The following is a 16,933-nucleotide window of genomic DNA, read 5'->3' as shown; positions in this document are numbered from 1 at the left end:
CGCCGCCGTCACCGTCTTCATGAGCAGCATCGCGCGTCTGACAATAAATGCTGACAATAACCCATAATAATGCTGACAACGACTCCAAGCTTTGTCCCATTCGTCTTGATTACCACTTGTCACACATTTTTCCCTTTTGTTGTTATACATTACATGTACGCACACACACACGCGCCAGCACACGTCAAAAAACAAAAAAGCAAAAGAGAAGGGGCGGACCACGTTTATCGTGTGTGTGGATATGTATAATGCAAGAGCCGTTAAAGCTGTGCAACTGTTAACCGTTGTCTTGTCAGGCTTTTGATTTCGACACACATGCACACACTCTCTCTGTCTCTCTTCCTGCGTGTGTGTGTGTCTCTCTCTCTCTGTCTCTCTCTCTCTCTCTCTCTCTGTCTCTCTCTCTCTCTGTGTCTCTCTCTCCTCACACACACTTTGTCTGTCGTCGTCGAGAGCGCTGGGGTCGGGTCGCATCGGGTGCGCGATTTCTGGCTCCTGTGTGTGAATCAAGGTGTGGTGCATGTGGCCTGCGTTGGTGTATGAAACAAGGCGCTATGCTGCAGTGCAGGACTTGCTGCCCGTAGATCGCATGGCTGCCCTTTTCCGTCTTTGCCGTTTGAACGTCGTGCCTACCATGATAGTCCTGCAAGGCTCATCCCAGCTATGCGTCTTTGATGCCCGTAGAGCTGAGCGCCCTTGGAGCATCTGAAAGGAACGACTTGCGTTTAGGGTTCAATCTGCACCTCTGTGCATCGGTGAGTAGGCCAAGCCGGGTCAAGCCAAGTTGTCGCGCGAGGAAAGGGTCCTTGTTGCGAAGGGTTGGGCACGTGATTTTTGCACCTTGGCTATCGGAGACCGCCCGAGGAGGTTGCTGTTGTCCTCATTGCCGCTGCATTGCTGCATGTGTGCCGAGCAGTAGTCATGGACGCCGCGCAAGTAGACGCCATGAAGCAAATGGTGCTGACGGAGACGGCCGATGCGGCCGTTTACGGGCCCCTCGTCGAGCCCGCCGTTTTGGTGGCCTCGGGTGCCCTCTACGTGATCGCGGCCCTCCTGCTGCACAAGACCATGCGCAATCAAAAGCCCATGGATCTCAAGGGCCTCATGCGTGTCTACAACTTGGTTCAGGTCGCCGTGTGTGGCTACATGACCTACGGTACGCACCCAACAGCTCGCCTCTCGTCACCGGAAGCTTCGTGGGGCTCGACTTTCGTCAAATGCACGCGGGCCCGGACAAACCCTCATCTGCTTGCTCAGGCCTGGTGCAGGAGCTTTTCAAGGCCGACATGATCAACGTCTTTGGCTTGTTCAGTCTGCCCAACGTCTTTGGTCTGAACCTGGCCTTTGATCGCCGGGCTGAGTACTTTGTGCTGATTCACTACCTGTCCAAGTTCTTGGACTTTTTTGATACGCTCTTCATTGTTCTCCGCAAGAAGGACGCTCAGTTTTCCTTTTTGCACGTGTATCACCACGCCACCATTGGCCCCATCTGGGGTCTCCTTCTGTACCTGGGTTACGGCAGCGGCACGGCCATCTTTGGCGCCATGATCAACTCGATGACCCACGTCATCATGTACTCCCACTATTTTGTCACCTCCTTTGGCATCAACAACCCCCTGAAGAAGTACATCACCACCTGGCAGATTTGCCAGTTTTATTCCTGTCTGATGCATGCGGTCGTCCTCGTCTTCTCTGGCTTAGACACCATCTATCCACCATATCTGGCCTGGTTGCAGTTTGGCTACCACATCACCATGGTGGCTCTCTTTACTCAGTTTTACAACAAAAACTTTAAAAAGGGTGGTGCAGCCGCCAAGGCCGCTGCTGGCAAGTCTTCGGTCAAGCAGACTGGTACGGTCGCGGCCGAGTTTGCACTCAACAACAACGTCCACGCGAACGAGACCGGCGTGGCGGCTCGTCGCCGCCGCAAGGCCGAGCAATAGATTGCCACCCTTGCTGCACAGCCTACCGTACCGCGCTCTCTCGCACCTTCTGCCCCACTTCTGTTCGCCTTGTAGTGCCTCCCTCCTCGAGTTGGATGGCTGGCCAGGCGCGTGGCTTTGAAGACCCTTTTCTGGCTTTTGCGGTCCCTTGTTCGTTTATCGTCTCGCTCTTTTCTTTTCTCGGGCCTTGCCTTTCGTTTTCATTTTCCCTTTTGTTTTTCCTCTACCCCCCTTCTTTCCTCTTTGTGTGACTGCCGTTTCCAGTTTCCATCTGCGCTTCTCTCTTACACCTGCTTGTTACTGTGCCTTTATCCTGCTGTTTTGTACGTTTTCTTCTTGCTCTCCATGTCCCCCTGCACCGTCACCGACCCGGGGTAAAGTGTTCCAAGGAGTCTATATCATCAACCGAATCGACCCACAAATTCTCCCTGGCACCATGCCATCTCGACGGTTCCGATCTCACATCTCTTCTCTTCTCAACACTTCTGCTCTCCCTCTTTCTCCCACACACACACTCGCTTGCCTAACGTGATCCTCTCCCTCTCTCACACACACGCTCATGCTCTTTCTTTCTTATTCATTTGTCATTTGTCAGCATCTCACGATCATTTCTTGCGACCCTTTGGAATTTTTTTTTTTCTTGTGCCGTTCCGCTCCAGCTCAAGGCGCGACTAGGTCTTGTGCTTGGTCTTTGGGTTGTGACAACAGCGCGCCACCGCCTCTAGTGTTACCGGATATACGGGGCTGAGGCTACAGCACATAGCTGTGGAACAGAGCGGCAGGCGGTGGGGCGCCTCGCGTGCGACTTGTCAGTATGTGGCGAGCAATGCGCACATGGGCCGCCGTGCGGCCAGCGGTTCAGTGCCTGAGGCGGGGGCCGACGCGACCAGCTGCTTTGCACACGGCGCCGCGCCTCGGCGTGGACATGGACGCCAATATCTTGCAGGGCGCTGAAGGTATGGCTGGTAACCTATGCGGCAGAATAAACCTTCTTTCGAGCGCTGTGATGATATATCACCTGGGCGTTCTCACGCATGTCGTTGCCTCGGTCTGGAATATAAAGGCCCACTCAATTTGATCCAGAGGTTTGGCAAGCAGGGCTTTACTGTCAACGGTCACAATTATCGGGGGCCCTTGATTGTGCTGCCTCATGTGCATCTCCTTTGGGGGGTAAGAAAAGAACATTGGCGTCTTTGAAGCCACCCGTAGTCTGCTGTCCACCCCTCGGTCTGGACCTTGGTCAGCTCTTCCTCACCCTGGTGTGCTCAATCGGATCAAGGTGCGTGATATGCGCGATGTTACTCCAGATAGCTTGGCCGTCTTTCGCCTTTACCAACCAGCTCCCGGTACGTGACCTGCCAGTATGGTTGAGTTGGGGCAACATCGCAGGAGGGTCAGCTGCGTCATGGGCTGCATGCCCACTTGTCACATTGTTGTATCACTTTGTATTGATGACGTGTCTCTAATCTTGTTGTGGATGTGACCGTTGCTTGCATACGCGCCCGTGGGCTGCATGGCCATCAGACATTCTGGTGATTGGAACCGGGGACAAAACCGAGTTGATCACACCCGAGGTACGGGATGCACTCCGCCAGGCCGGCATCGTCGTGGAGGTGCAAAACACGGTACGTGCACCCACCGACAGGCTGTCGTTAGGTTCAGTTCAATCACTGGGGTACGTTGACTCATCCGATACTGCTACCCCGCCGCACGCTTGGGGCTGTCCATGTGCCACGGGCGCACCATTTGCTTCTGCAGCGCCGAGCCTGCGCCACCTTTAATTTTTTGGCCCAGGAGGGCCGACGCGTCGCTGCAGCGCTGCTGCCGCCAACTGAGTTTGTACCAGATGAAGTCCCCAAAATTACGCGCCACTTTTCACCGTCGTGATGTGGTGATGGTGGCCATGTGGGCACAGAACCCGACCTTTTTTTTTTTAGCTCTAGCATGTGCGCTTTGATTCGAGTAGCTGCAGGGACCCGTCGCCCCGGTTCTTGTTCCATCGCAATGCCAGTTGCGTCACCTTAATGCCAGGCGTACTCGGTTGCACGTCTGCTTTGATGCTGGCGTGAGCTGAGGCAAATGAGCGTGCTGCCTTTCGAAAATTGAACGTTGAAAAAAACGATCCCAACTTTGCACATCATTTCTCCACGTCGAGCCCTTCCTGGGCCATGATCAACTCAATACCTTGCCCTCTGGCTGCTTGCCACACGTCGCCACGACACACCTCTTCCCTTTCGCGCCCTGTCGCACGCTCGGCTCAGTCCCTACCGAGACGCAGCCCCGTGACGCTCGTTGTCAGCATGCAAAGCCCCAGCTTCGCCTCTTGTTTATTTTGACGGACCATAAATCAAACAAACAGAATTTTTGATGCTTTAGCTTTACAAGATTTCGCAAACTGCCTAACCAGATAAGACAAGCACACACAAACACACACACACACAACACCAGCATGCGGTTGCCCCTCTTACTGCAAACGCACAGACGTCATCTTTTCTCACGCTCACACACCCTCTCTGACTCTCTCATGACGGTCACCATCTCTCTGAAAGCCTTGTGTGTAGCCCTTTGATCCACACCTTGCTTTGTCTCGCTTGTCTCTCTGTCTCTGGCTCTTGTCTCCCACACGCTCGTCTCTCTCAGTCTCTGACACCAACCAACGTCCGTTCTCTCTTTTTGCTGCTGCTGCTCTGCTGCTGCTGCTGCTGCTGTCGTTCCTGTCGCTGTCGTCGTTCCTGGACTCGACAACGCTTCTTCCCTTGAAGACAAGGGCAGCGCTCGAGAAGGCAGTGCCGGTGAGTTCATGTCATGTTCTGCAGAAACGCTCGGTGCCTGCTGGATGGCGGCTGGGGCGGGAGGGTATCGCAAGCGCGCTCTTTTTTTTTTTTTTTTTTTTTTTTTTTTCCTGGTTTCTGATTTGCTTGTGGTCTCGTTCCGCTGGGCGTGGGAGTGCAGGCCAGCAGGGGCGGGTCACCAACAGCAGCGGGGTTGCAGAAACCCGGTGCAGGTGACGGTGCTCTTGTCGATTGGTTGTGGCGCTTTGAATAGCCCCACGCCACATTCTCGAAGTTACCTCTTGATACTTCATCAGCATCATGTCGGTGGCTGTGCGCGGCCGTCGTCGCCGTGAGCCCAGCAACAGTGTGGCGCGCGTCTACACTGACGTCAACACACACAAGCCAAAGGAATACTGGGACTACGAGTCGCTCGTCGTTGAGTGGGGGTTCGTCTCCGCTTCTTTCGTTGGCCTGACCTTCCAGTTCTTCTTGACTTGATTTTTCATTCTTCTGTGACTGGTTGCGAGTCACATTTGTGGCCTTCATCCGCACGGGGCGAAGACGAGTCAAGCAGGGTGCAGATTGATACCCACGAGCGAACCAGGATTCAAACTTATTTTTTTTTTTTTGGTGCTGCTTTGATTGCATCTCTTGTCGTACTTGAATAACTGACAGCAAGCAAGACAACTACCAGATTACTTGCAAACTCGGTCGTGGCAAGTACAGCGAGGTCTTTGCCGGCATTGACATTCGCACCAATACCCGTGTGGTCATCAAGATTCTCAAGGTTGGTCCGTCTTGTGGAACAACACTCATTCCGATGCAACAAGCAACAGCAGATCTTATGCCATGGTATACGTATCGTGTTTGGATAGCCTGTCAAGAAGAAAAAAATTAAACGTGAGATCAAGGTTTTGCAAAACCTCAATGGCGGCATCAACATTGTCCAGCTTCTCGATGTTGTTCGGGATCCTCAGGTGAGGGCGTGCACGCTCGATTAGACTCGACCGTAGATCAGGTTTCTCCCCCAAGGGCATCATGTCGCATCGATCATCTTCTCCATTTTCCTTCAGTTTCTGCCTCGGTGTTTTGCCATTCCATCTTCTTTCTTTCCTTCTCTTCAATCCTCATTCATGCTGACTCATGCTCATTTATCTTCCCTTGACAGTCCAAAACGCCCGCTTTGGTGTTTGAGTATGTCAACAACACTGATTTTAAGGTGTTGTACCCACGCTTGACGCTGGATGAGATTGAATACTACCTCTACGAGCTGCTCAAGGCCCTGGACTATTGCCACTCGCGCGGCATTGTGCACCGTGATGTGAAGCCCCACAACGTCATGATCGACCACGAGAAGCGCGAGCTCCGCCTCATTGATTGGGGCCTGGCCGAGTTTTACCACCCCAACCGCGAGTACAACGTTCGCGTCGCCTCACGCTACTTCAAGGGTCCTGAACTTTTGGTGGACCACGAGGAGTATGACTACTCCCTCGACCTCTGGTCGTTCGGTTGCATGCTGGCCAGCATCGTACGTGGCCTGCGAGCATGCCTGTATGATCGTCTTGAGACAATCTTGAGGCGACAGCGTGGTGCTTTGCCCTTTGCCCATGGCTTCTCACGATAAGCAATTTGCCCTCACGTACAGATTTTCAAGAAGGAGCCCTTTTTCCATGGCCACGACAACTATGACCAGGTGGGGCCTGCTGCTGCTGCTGTGCTCTCGTTCCTCGTCCGTCCCTTTGCAACGCCTCCATCTCATGTATTGTTGTGTGATGGGAAACGAGCGCAGCTGGTGAAGATTGCCAAGGTGCTGGGTACGGATGACTTGCACAAGTACTTGACCAAGTATTCAATCAACCTTGACCCCCACTACGAGAGCCTCTTGGCCAGGTGAGTTGATCCCTCATGTATCCAGGACTCTTGGTCATGCCCGAGGCATACCGCTTGCTTGTTTTCTTTCTCCCTCAACTCACGGCCCTGCTCTTGCCGTGCTTTTTCCATAGTGTCCGACAGCAGCCCAAGAACTGGAACCGCTTCATCAACTCTGAAAACCATCATCTGGCCACACCCGAGGCCGTCGATTTGTTGGACAAATTGTTGCGTTACGACCACCAGGAGCGCCTCACGGCTCGTGAAGCCATGGCACACCCCTTCTTTGCCAAGGTTCATGCCGCCGCCCAGGCCGGCACTGCATCCTTGTAAAGGACCATGAACAACTGGGCTCCATTTGCATGTCTTGCCGGAAACGACCAGCAAAGACTGGCTTTAATGCATGGTACACAGCTGTATCGCTCTCATGTGATTCAATGAGCAATCAATTTGTGCCGTGTCCCAAGCATGCCCAGCTGCACGCCAAAAAAAAGCCAAGTTTCAGCTCTGCTTTCGTCCCTTCTTGTTTCCACCATCTACACAGCCATGGTGACTTGCCTCTTTCTTTGCTGTGTTTTTGTGGCAGGCAATTGTTTGCTCGTGTGTGCACTTGTAGGATGTGTGTTTATCAACTTGATCTGTTGGTTTCCAATGGGGCGACTACGACCTTTGTTTTGTGTGCCCGTGTTTATCGCGTACCTTGCCAATTCATCGGAGACCATGCCGTTTGTCACGGACCTCCCTCTGCGAATTAATCACGCACGCCATTGAAACAGTAACGATCATTAACAGCCTGCTGGCGCGGCATGCCCAGACAACCATCAACCTGCTAACGTGAAAATTTTTTAATTTCAAAGTCATCATACATCTGATGTAATTTTTTTTTTTTTTTTTTTTTCTGAACGTTGAATCAGGAGAGGGGCAAACATGGCCCAATGGCTCGCTGTCGTGGGCCTGGTGGTGGTGCTGTTGGGAGGGCATCCAAGCCGAGGTGAAGCGGACGAGCAGGCTTTCGTGTTTGTAGATCAGGCAGGTCATTTGCATCTCAACAGCTCCACCGTGCGTGGTGAACAGACCCGGGTTTACGTCAATGGGCACGACCTGGACGCGGTCTTTGATCAGCTTGCCCACCTTCAGGCCGTCGTGGCATCACAACGGGCTTTGCTGGATGCTGCCTTTCCACAGCTGATCAAGCCACAAATTTACCTGATTGGAGGCGTTGTTGAAAACAACGTGACGTCTGATGTTCAACTGTTTGATGGCTACAACTGGACAATGGGCCCCTCGCTGCCAACGCCCCGTGCCGCCGCAGCTGCTGCTGTGTACGGGGAGTATTTATACTACTTGGGGGGCTCGCCCCAGGCGCAATCACGGGTTGATGTATTCAATCGCTTTGCTTGGTACGAGGGGCCCTCGCTCAACATCGCCCGTGCTCAGCTGGAAGCCGTCACGTTTCGAGGCCGACTTTATGCCTTGGGTGGATATGACAACATGCATGCACTCAGCTCGGTCGAGGTCTTCAAAGGCTCTTCATGGGCGGAAGGTCCGCCCATGATCATTGCTCGCCATTCCTTTGGCGCTGTTGTCTTTCAGGACCGCCTCTACGTGGTGGGAGGCTCCAACGACACCCATTTTGTGTCCCACCTCGAGACCTTTGATGGCGAGGCATGGTCCCTTGTGGACCGTGAAATGCCACAAGCAGTTCGTGCATTTGGGCTGTCTGTTTTTCAAGGGCTGCTCTATGTTGTCGGTGGTACCAATAACACGGTGTTCAGCGGCGTCTGGACGTTTGATGGTGTCGACTGGGCCGAGGCACCTGCCCTCTCCCAGCCTCGTCGAGCCTTGAGCTGTGTGGTCTACGAAGGCGAGCTGTTCGCGATCGGCGGAGCCGCCATTGAATCAGTTTACAACGTGGAAATTTTCAACGGCTCAGCTTGGCGTGATGGCCCGCTTGTCCTCCGTGGACCTCGCCATACAAGTGCAGTCGTCTTTCCACCGCGAGTCAACCTGGCCCAAGCCGGCTAGCCCCTGTATGCCCTCATCGCCCTTCCGAGATGGTCGGCCATCAACAAGCACATGCATCCAACCCTTTCACATCCTAGAATCATAACCGTCTTGTTCTTATGAAGAGCCAATTGATCGACAGACCTCGTATCATTCCACGCCGCGCCAGATCCGCCGCCGCTCCGCATCGAGAGAGAGAGAGAGAGAGAGAGAGAGAGAGATTCTTCTGACAATTTCACACACACACATCCGCGCATTGACATTTGGTAGCCGAGTCTTGTTCCCTGGATCTCTTTTATTTTTTCTTGTTCTCTCTCTCTGGTGTGTGTGTGTGTGTGAGAGAGTGTGTGTACGCGCACGCAGTGGCAGTGGCAGTGGCGGTGCAGCCCCGTGCAGATACAGATCGCGCCAAGGGTGGTACAAGGACCGGATCGATCGTGCTGGATATCAGGCGGCCGGTTTAATTGCCTCGTGCGCCAATTGGTGACGAGAATCGCTGCGTGCGGATTTCTCTTTTGAAGCTTCGCTGTGAGGGTGTCAGCATTGGCAAGCATGGCAAGCATGGCATCGGGTCGCGCCTGGTGCCGGATGGCGCTGCTTGTGTTGGGGCTAGTGGCCGTGAGCCATGCCTTGGGCAGCTCCTTTACCGTCGTTCTTGATGCTGGTGAGGAGCAGTGCTATTTTGAAGACGTTGATGCTAGTCTCAAGCCCAAGCTGCTCGACATGGATTTTCAGGTACGAACGGATCGAGGCCCGCTTTGTTGACGCGAACACTCGGCAAATGCCTGCGCAACAATCCTGGTATATCCGCTGCTGAGAACCCCGGAATCAAGCTGGTATTTTCGGTGGGCACATCCATAGGTAACATCTGGCGGCAATCGCGATGTTGACTTCTCCGTGACGGCACCCAACGGACAGCTGATGGAGCGCGGCGTGCGTAAGCGTGAGGGTGGTCACGAATCAAATATCCCTGCCGCTGGTACTTGGAAGGTAAGATTGGGTTCCTGGATCTAGCCTCGTGTTCACGACTCCAAGCCCCAGGCCCAGGTCCCAGATTGTGCACTCACCATCGCGGGGCATTTCACATTTCGGCAGTTTTGCTTCAGCAACCGCTTCTCTACCATGACGCAAAAGGCCATCTATTTCTCGCTGTTTGTCGATTATGACAACGACGACTCATTGCCAAGCGCCGACGCCTCCATGCACGAGATGGAAGAGAGTGCCAAGCGTGTACATCGCCACCTCCAAACCTGCCAGCGCCTCGCCTCGCACATTGGTACCCGCTACCATCGTCAAATCGAGACTGCCGAGTTCAAGGACCAACAAGTCATGGTACGTGACCCGAGAGGCGTACAGTGCGCTAGCTCGAGAAAGCATGCTTTTGCTATTTTGCTTGGAGGTGGGACACTGTTTGAGCGGCTCAATATCCTTTCACGGGTTTTCCATCATATTCTGATCCTCCTGGGGTCACACAGATGTTTTCTTCGCTCGAGATTGCGGTCGTCGTCGCCGTGGGTGCCTTGCAGGTGGTAGTGATCCGGCGCTTCTTCAACACCGAGTCCAACAAGCCGGCCCTGTAGGACATTTCATCTGAACAAATCAATCAATCGATGGACCAAACGCTCAACTCTTTCAAAGAGAGAAGGAAATAGCCGTAAACACAAATTTGGGTTTTGTCCGCCACTACTCAATTGGGGGTATGTCCTGCGAACGGAAGAGAAGAGGAGACAATGCGAGGCTTTTGCTCTCAAAACATTCAGAAGGCATCGTTCAGCCAATTGAATGGTTTCAAGAGCAGCACTTTGCAAGAGAAAATTCTTTATAACCATGCAGTGGCACTTGGCGGGTTGTCAAGGTTTACGACAAATTGTCTTCCAACAGCTTGAGCACGCTTTCGGCGTATGGCGTAGCGTGCGCGTGCACCTGCACCTCGATAACTGGTGCGTTGAGCTTGGTGTGCAATAGGCATGGCTGCTGTTCGTGGTTGAGTACCTGTGACCGCCCGATGGAGGAAACGTCGTGAGATGTGTATTTGTTTCAAACAAACAAACACACAAGGAAAAAAAAAAAGAGCGCTAACACATTTCCGGCCTCTCCCCTAAACACAAGCGTCAAAGACACAAACAAACCCATACATGGACAATCGTAATCAAATGTGGGGCGCGCTTACCTGGGCCGCAAAGATGACTTCAGTGCCGATCACCTGGACGCAGTGAAAATGGGAAGCTTCGCACACCTGCTGCAGGGCCGCGACGGAAGACACCTGTCGCGACTGCAGCTTGAGCGCGCGCTGCGAAGAGGTGGCTTGCCACAGCTGACCAAAACGATCCGTGCTGATGGTCAACGGACGCAGCACATCGTTGGCCTTGATGCCAAGAGTAAAGTGAACGTTGTGCGTCTTGCCGCCTTCCGTATAGCTGCATTGACCCTTGAGCGCCATGCCACTCTTCACGGTTGGCGTGCTAAAGCTCAGGATGTAGCGCTGCACATCGTTGCCTCCAATACGGTTAGAAAACCGGTTCTCATGTGCATTGCTATCACATCGCTGCAAGCCACCCGATGGATCCACGCGCGTCATCACGCTAGTCAGCGCGGTGCCCGTGCGGTTTTGCACGTAGAGGACCACGTCCAACGCGTCCGGACGCCAAACCTTGCGTGCCAACACCGCCACGGTTGCATCGCCGTTCAAACGTGTCGGATGGTCTTCGTGGGCAAAACCTTGCAGCTCCGCCGGGACGGACATGTCCGCACCAGTGCCACCTGTTCCAGTTGAGACCGTGTCTCCAATGCCCAAGCCAGCGAACGGGCTGGTGCTGCTGGCTGCAGCCGTGTTGCCCAAACCATCGCTCGCTGTGGTCGTGGACGACTGCGTGGGCATGAGCAAATCACCACCACCGGTCGAAGGACCTCCAAAGTCAAGCAGCGAGTCGATGCCCCCTGAGGTGGCCGCCGAAGCGGCAGACTGTGGAGGTGACAACAGGTCAAAATCCGTGCCACCACCGACACCGAGGCCGTTGGTGTTGTTTGTGCCACTGGTGTTACCACCCGCCAAAAGGCTTGCCGCATAGTCGTATGAGGGTGGGGGAGGTACTGCCTGATCCGTGCTAGAGCTCAGACCCAGGCCAGCAAAATCATCCAGGAGACTTCCACCCGTATTAGCAGGAGCTGTATAAGATGAAGCAGAAGCAGCCGTGCCCGAGCCCATGCCCAAATCCAGGGACAAAAGGTCGGCGCTGGAGGATGGGGGAGCGACGCTGCTGTCACCCAGCAGATCCGGTCCTTGATCATCTCCGCCGGTTTTATTCTTGTAAGCACGTCCTTTGCGGGCTCGTGATTGACGCTTGGACGCCCGACCAGCTCCACCAGCAGACTCTTGACCCACGGCAAAGAGCTCATCGGCAAGTTTGGCCTTCTCACTGCGGACCGGCGGCACGTACGGCTCTGGTTCTGGTTCTGGTTCTCGCGGCGCGGGAGCAGCCGCGGCTTCTTCGGAGGTGGTGGTAGCACCGAAGCCAGCATCGCTGCCAGTACCCAACAGGTCGGCTTCACCTGCGTTGGACTCTGCTGCAGGCGCGGCAGCGGCAGCGGCAGGCGTAGGTTCTTCCTCAGCAGCTTTCTTTTTCAGCTTAAAGCCACCACGCGACCAAGGTCCACCCGAAACCTATAGGAATAGGACATGGCACAGACTGATAAGGGTGGATACACGGCTTGAAATGCATCAGGCACACGGGAGCCAGGGCCGGACCCAGGGCGTTCAAGCCCCGGAGCGGAATGGCGTGACATGTTCGCTTTTCTCGAACAAACCTGAAGCTCATTGGCCGGCTTGGCAGGATTGAGCTTCTTGCCATCGAGGCGGCGGGCGGTCGCAGGGGAGTTGGCGCCCGAGGGCTGAGCGGAGCCGGCACCTGAAGCCAGGTGGGTGGAGCTGCCGCCACCCATGCCCGAGGTTGCTCCAATGCCTGCAAAGAGGCCCTCGTCTTGGTTTGTGAGCGAGGGTGGTGGCGGCTCACTCGGGGTTTCGTAGGCCTCAAAACGGAACGCAGATTGCAGCCGCGACGTCTCTGGCTCAGGAACGGGTGCAGGCGCTGGCCGGGCCTCGGGTGGTTTGTACGGCGCAGCACCTTGGGACAATGCCATTTGAACCAAACCGTTGAGAAAGTTTAGCTCAGGATCGACCTCCAGATCTTCGCAACTGGCATCTGTAGGGTAGATGCTTTGCATGAGGGCGCCATTCTGAACGAGGGCCAGGGCTTGAACGCAGCGCGTCTGCAAATCAACCGAGGACGTGCTGGCGGCGGCCAAGGCATTGAGGCGATTGCGAATGACGGCCGGGAAGAGGCCTGTTTGAGCAATGAGCTTGGCAATGCCGGATACAATCCAACCCTTGGTCTCCGAGTCAGAGGCGTAGGTGCGATCCAAAAGCTCGCCCATCAGCTCGAGAACCACTTCCTGGTCGTAGTCCGTGGCCAAGTAGGAGTACTCGCCAATCACCCACGCCATGGTCTGGATGAGGACATCCGGTAGGTTTGGCACCTCGAGCAGGTCAATGTAGCAACTGGCCGCATAGGAGCGTAACTCTTCGTCGGCCTCATCATCATCATCACCTGTAGGTAGAGAAAAGTTGAAGGGAAAAAAAAAAAAAACGTGGGCGGGGCTTTTTCAAGTGTGCGCTGTTGTTTGAAGATGACAAGAAAAGTCGGCATTTTTGGTGTGTATGGGGGAGGGGGAGAGGGTGTGTGGGTAAACGGACACGGGCCTCACCTTCTGCAATAAGCTGCATGAGATTGTTGGCGGTTTTGGCCGAGACGAGATCGCCGGCTGTGCGGAAAAGTGAGTTCATGGTTTCCAAATACCACAAATGATCAGGGGCAAAACGATCCGCCAACTGGAGGATGCGAGGCGTCAGGTCCTTGCGCAAATACATGTCAACGGTTGACTTGAGATACCTATTCACCACATGGATGGTGCAACCACGAATGAGTACGGCGGACAAGGAACATGTCGAACTCTGCAGGCAAAGCCGGATGGACCACGGAAAGATGGGTGTGCTGTGCAGTCTTGGGGTGGCGCGCACACGCACCCGACCAGCTTCTCCACGATCACTTTGACATTGGCTGGGTTGGTCATCTTGCAAAGAAGGTCAAGCGTCTTCCTCTTCAGAGTCTCATCAGGATCGTCCAGGCAGTCAATCACCAGGGTTTTGTAGTCAGCTGCGTGCACGGGGTTGACGGAAACGATGGCTGCCAACGCAGTGATGCCAAGGTACCTATTGCAACAAAATGAGCAGAAATCGATGTGGCGGGCGCGGGGAGGAGGGTCTCAGGGAAAGTTTGTGACGCACTTGAGATTATTGTTACCAGAGCGGAGGAAACGGCCCACGTTGCCGGCAGCCATTTCAATGAGCTGCGTGCTAGGGTAGATCTTGGCACAAGTCAAGACGCACTCGTACATGATGGCTGTGCGGTATAAGAGCGTCGAGGTGAGTTTCGGAGCAAGGACGGGCATTGATATCGGGTTGACAGACGCAGCTTGTCGTCGAGGCCCAAGGCGGGAGCAGAGCAGATCAAAATGCGCCGTGGCTTACCGTAGGCAACCGTGGACTGGATGTCGGCACGGCGCATGGTGTCTCGAAGCACCTCATAGATTGATTCGCTCACGCTTTGGTCGTCGGCGCCAAGGAGGGCGAGGATCTTGAGCAGCTTGATTTGGATCCATGGCGCAGGAACCTTGTGGTAATCAAACTCGCGGGGCAGGCGATGGTCGATGATTTGTTTCAGAATGCTGACAAAGGACGGGGTCAAGTCCTTGAACTGGCCCGGATCAACAATGGACATGTCGTAAAACAGGTTCAACGACGCTGCCATGACACCCGGATCCTGGTCGCAGAGGGCTCGGCGCAAGCGATCACGAAGGTGGTCGATCGAGTGTGGTGATTGCTGGTAGAAGCGGTGCAGGCACAGAACGGCTTTTTTGCGCACAATTTCACGAGGATGGCCAAGCTTGGCTTCAACATGCGAGAGCACGGCCGGAATCATTTCCTCGCCAATCAGTCGGCACACCTAGAAGGGGACCACCGAAATAGGGGTGAGGGCGATCCGAGCAACAGTCACAGAACAAAAAACACGAGGCCAGGCTCTGGACAGTAGGCTGGAGAAGCGGGAGGGAAAGGAAAAAGGACACGAGGAAAAACAAGAAAGTGTGATTAGAAAGAGAACGAGCGCTTTGACATACGGCCGTGAGCGCGGTGCAGACTTCCACAACGTTGCTCGACTGCAGGTCTCGTTGAATGGCGTTGACCAACAAGAGGATGAGCTCGTGGTCTTTGTGAAGGAGGGTAGAGACGGCCAGGTAGCCGGCGCGCTTGTCCAAGAGGGAGGTATGCTGGGTAAACTTGACGGCGTGAATGTAGCCGAAAGACACTTCATGGCCCAGCATCTCACAGTACATCAGGCGGATTAAGTACTCGCGCATTTGCCGCTGCAGATGGATAGGACGGAGAAGGCACGGAGCAGTGGGTTGTGAGGGGCAAGAAGCGTTGCTGTATTTGAAGAAGAGATGTGCTCGGGCAGAGGCCTCGGAGGAGTCAAAAGGCATACCTTGGAGATGTTGGGTTCGCGGAGCTTGGTCTCGAGGTTTTTCACCTCGCGCTGGATGATGCGGCCTTCCTCCTGTACGGATTTGCATCGAAACCGCAAGTTGCTGTGAGAGCTGTTGATCAAACGGCGGTGCGTGCTGCGTTGGCACCATTCATCGGGCGGACGGACTGTCTGAAGACAAGCGGATAAGGCGGTGCGATGATCCTACATGGTTGGTGCCGGCTTCGCCAATGGCCTTGATCAGGTTGACAAACTCGCGCGAAGCACCCGGCGGCACACTGGCGCCCGCCAGGTGGCTCGCAATGAAGCTTGGCAGCTTGGCTCCCTTGCCCGCCATGTTGGAATGCTGGCGCCCTGCCGAAGTCCCAAGAGTACCAGCCATCAGGAACGAGCATCAGACCACGCGAGTAGGACATCAAGTTGACCGCCACTATACCCTTGCTTCACATTTCACTGGCCATGCCCAATGACCCCGCCACCAAGCCCCACACACAACATTCGCGCTGCCATTTGATCGAAACGATACACCTCGTGTCTCTCTCCTTCTCTCTCTCTCTCTCTCTCTCCTTCTCTCTCTCTCTCTCTCTCTCTCTCTCTCTCTCTCTCTCTCTCTCTCTCTCTCTCTCTCTCTCTCTCTCTCTCTCTCTCTCGTACCACAAGGACAAAGAAAAAGAACAAAAGAATTTTCCTTACACACGTTCAAGTTTTTTTTTTCACACACACACACACACACACACTGGAAAACTTGTTTTGGTGGTGGTAGGAAGCCGGCTTATTGGTGACTTGCGATGGCGGTGTTTGGGAGTAGGGATGCATGATCGGGGTCTCTTCGTGTGTAGGATGTGCAGGGGGGGTTAACGGGGGGTCAGGGCCAAAACAGGCAAAGAGAAAAAGGGAAGGGTTGCCACGAGTCGTATCAAACACTAGCTGGCGCCGTGTGCAAATCTAAGCATCAACTATGCAGAATGACCCCACAGCGGCCTCCAGGCAAACGCAATCTGGCTGCACTGGAACTAAGAGACAATCAAGAGAAACACCCAAAAAGATATAACATGACACCAACCACGTCCACGGAGAGACCAGCTCTTCAGTTCATCTGGGGTGGCCAAGCCACCCACCACACGTGGACAGAAGCTCCTTTCAACCAACGCTACTCGCCCGCCGATCGAACCACTTCGCCACTGATGTGGTGGCAAAAAACGAAACCCGATCAAGCCTTTTGGCCAACGACAACGGCGCTTTCAGGAACGGCAGTGCAACGGCAGCTAGGGCTCTATTTCTTTTTCTTCTTGCTCTTGGCCTTTTTGGCCTTTTTCTCCTGTTAAGTTGCATCAACAAAGCACGAGCATGACAGTGAGTGAGGCATGTTGAGACAACAGCAAAGAAAAGCAGGTCGCCGTGATAAGCAGGCCAACACACCGGCTTGGGCGGTGCTGGTGGTGGTGGGACCCAATAGTCACCGGAGTGAACGGGTGAGGATAGATCAGCACCGGCTTCCAGCAAGGCTTGAGCAATCAAGAGTTTGCCCCTGCGGAGATGAGATATTTTCATTTGGCACGACAAATCACAAAAGGATGAGCGGAGCAACCAAGCCCAGCAAAGAAGGCGGGCAAGAGACGGGTGACGAGAGACACAGAGCATGTGGCTATATGCGGATGTGTATGTGTGTGTGTGTGTGTGTGTGTGTGTGTGTGTGTGTGTGTGTGTGTGTGTGTGTGTGTGTGTGTGTGTGTGTGTGTGTGTGTGT

At 54.3% G+C, this 16,933-nt stretch overlaps 4 protein-coding genes across 4 annotated transcripts; 3 read left to right on the top strand and 1 right to left on the bottom strand.

Annotated features, from left to right (window-relative positions):
• Positions 1-444: 444 nt before the first annotated feature.
• Positions 445-1,943, top strand: MONBRDRAFT_37774 (uncharacterized protein; the record flags this gene model as incomplete). Its single annotated transcript, XM_001747366.1, has 4 exons — positions 445-511; positions 685-755; positions 917-1,156; positions 1,258-1,943. Exons 3-4 carry the CDS (start codon positions 922-924, stop codon positions 1,941-1,943), a joined length of 921 nt encoding a protein of 306 aa, XP_001747418.1. The 5' UTR covers positions 445-511; positions 685-755; positions 917-921.
• A 2,681-nt stretch (positions 1,944-4,624) lies between these two features.
• Positions 4,625-7,309, top strand: MONBRDRAFT_35210 (uncharacterized protein). Its single transcript, XM_001747365.1, has 8 exons — positions 4,625-4,735; positions 4,896-5,163; positions 5,393-5,504; positions 5,593-5,694; positions 5,886-6,245; positions 6,363-6,410; positions 6,507-6,607; positions 6,721-7,309. The coding sequence occupies exons 2-8, from the start codon at positions 5,036-5,038 to the stop codon at positions 6,917-6,919; spliced, it is 1,050 nt and encodes a 349-aa protein (XP_001747417.1). The 5' UTR covers positions 4,625-4,735; positions 4,896-5,035; the 3' UTR covers positions 6,920-7,309.
• A 204-nt stretch (positions 7,310-7,513) lies between these two features.
• MONBRDRAFT_9640 (uncharacterized protein) lies at positions 7,514-10,170 on the top strand (the record flags this gene model as incomplete). Its single annotated transcript, XM_001747364.1, has 5 exons — positions 7,514-8,564; positions 9,204-9,325; positions 9,452-9,580; positions 9,686-9,922; positions 10,066-10,170. 5 exons carry the CDS (start codon positions 7,514-7,516, stop codon positions 10,168-10,170), a joined length of 1,644 nt encoding a protein of 547 aa, XP_001747416.1.
• A 97-nt stretch (positions 10,171-10,267) lies between these two features.
• On the bottom strand, positions 10,268-16,002 carry MONBRDRAFT_33140 (uncharacterized protein; the record flags this gene model as incomplete). The annotated part of the gene is made up of 12 exons (XM_001747269.1): positions 10,268-10,582; positions 10,761-12,251; positions 12,395-13,194; positions 13,352-13,536; positions 13,671-13,856; positions 13,932-14,046; positions 14,175-14,649; positions 14,822-15,067; positions 15,187-15,258; positions 15,395-15,540; positions 15,715-15,831; positions 15,924-16,002. The coding sequence occupies 12 exons, from the start codon at positions 16,000-16,002 to the stop codon at positions 10,448-10,450; spliced, it is 4,047 nt and encodes a 1,348-aa protein (XP_001747321.1). The 3' UTR covers positions 10,268-10,447.
• Positions 16,003-16,933: the final 931 nt, after the last annotated feature.

The sequence above is a fragment of the Monosiga brevicollis genome, genomic scaffold (genome assembly GCF_000002865.3).
Source record: "Monosiga brevicollis MX1 MONBRscaffold_16 genomic scaffold, whole genome shotgun sequence".
NCBI lineage: Eukaryota > Choanoflagellata > Craspedida > Salpingoecidae > Monosiga > Monosiga brevicollis.
The sequence above is the reverse complement of the archived record's forward strand: the minus strand, read 5'-3'. Positions and strand labels throughout refer to the sequence as shown.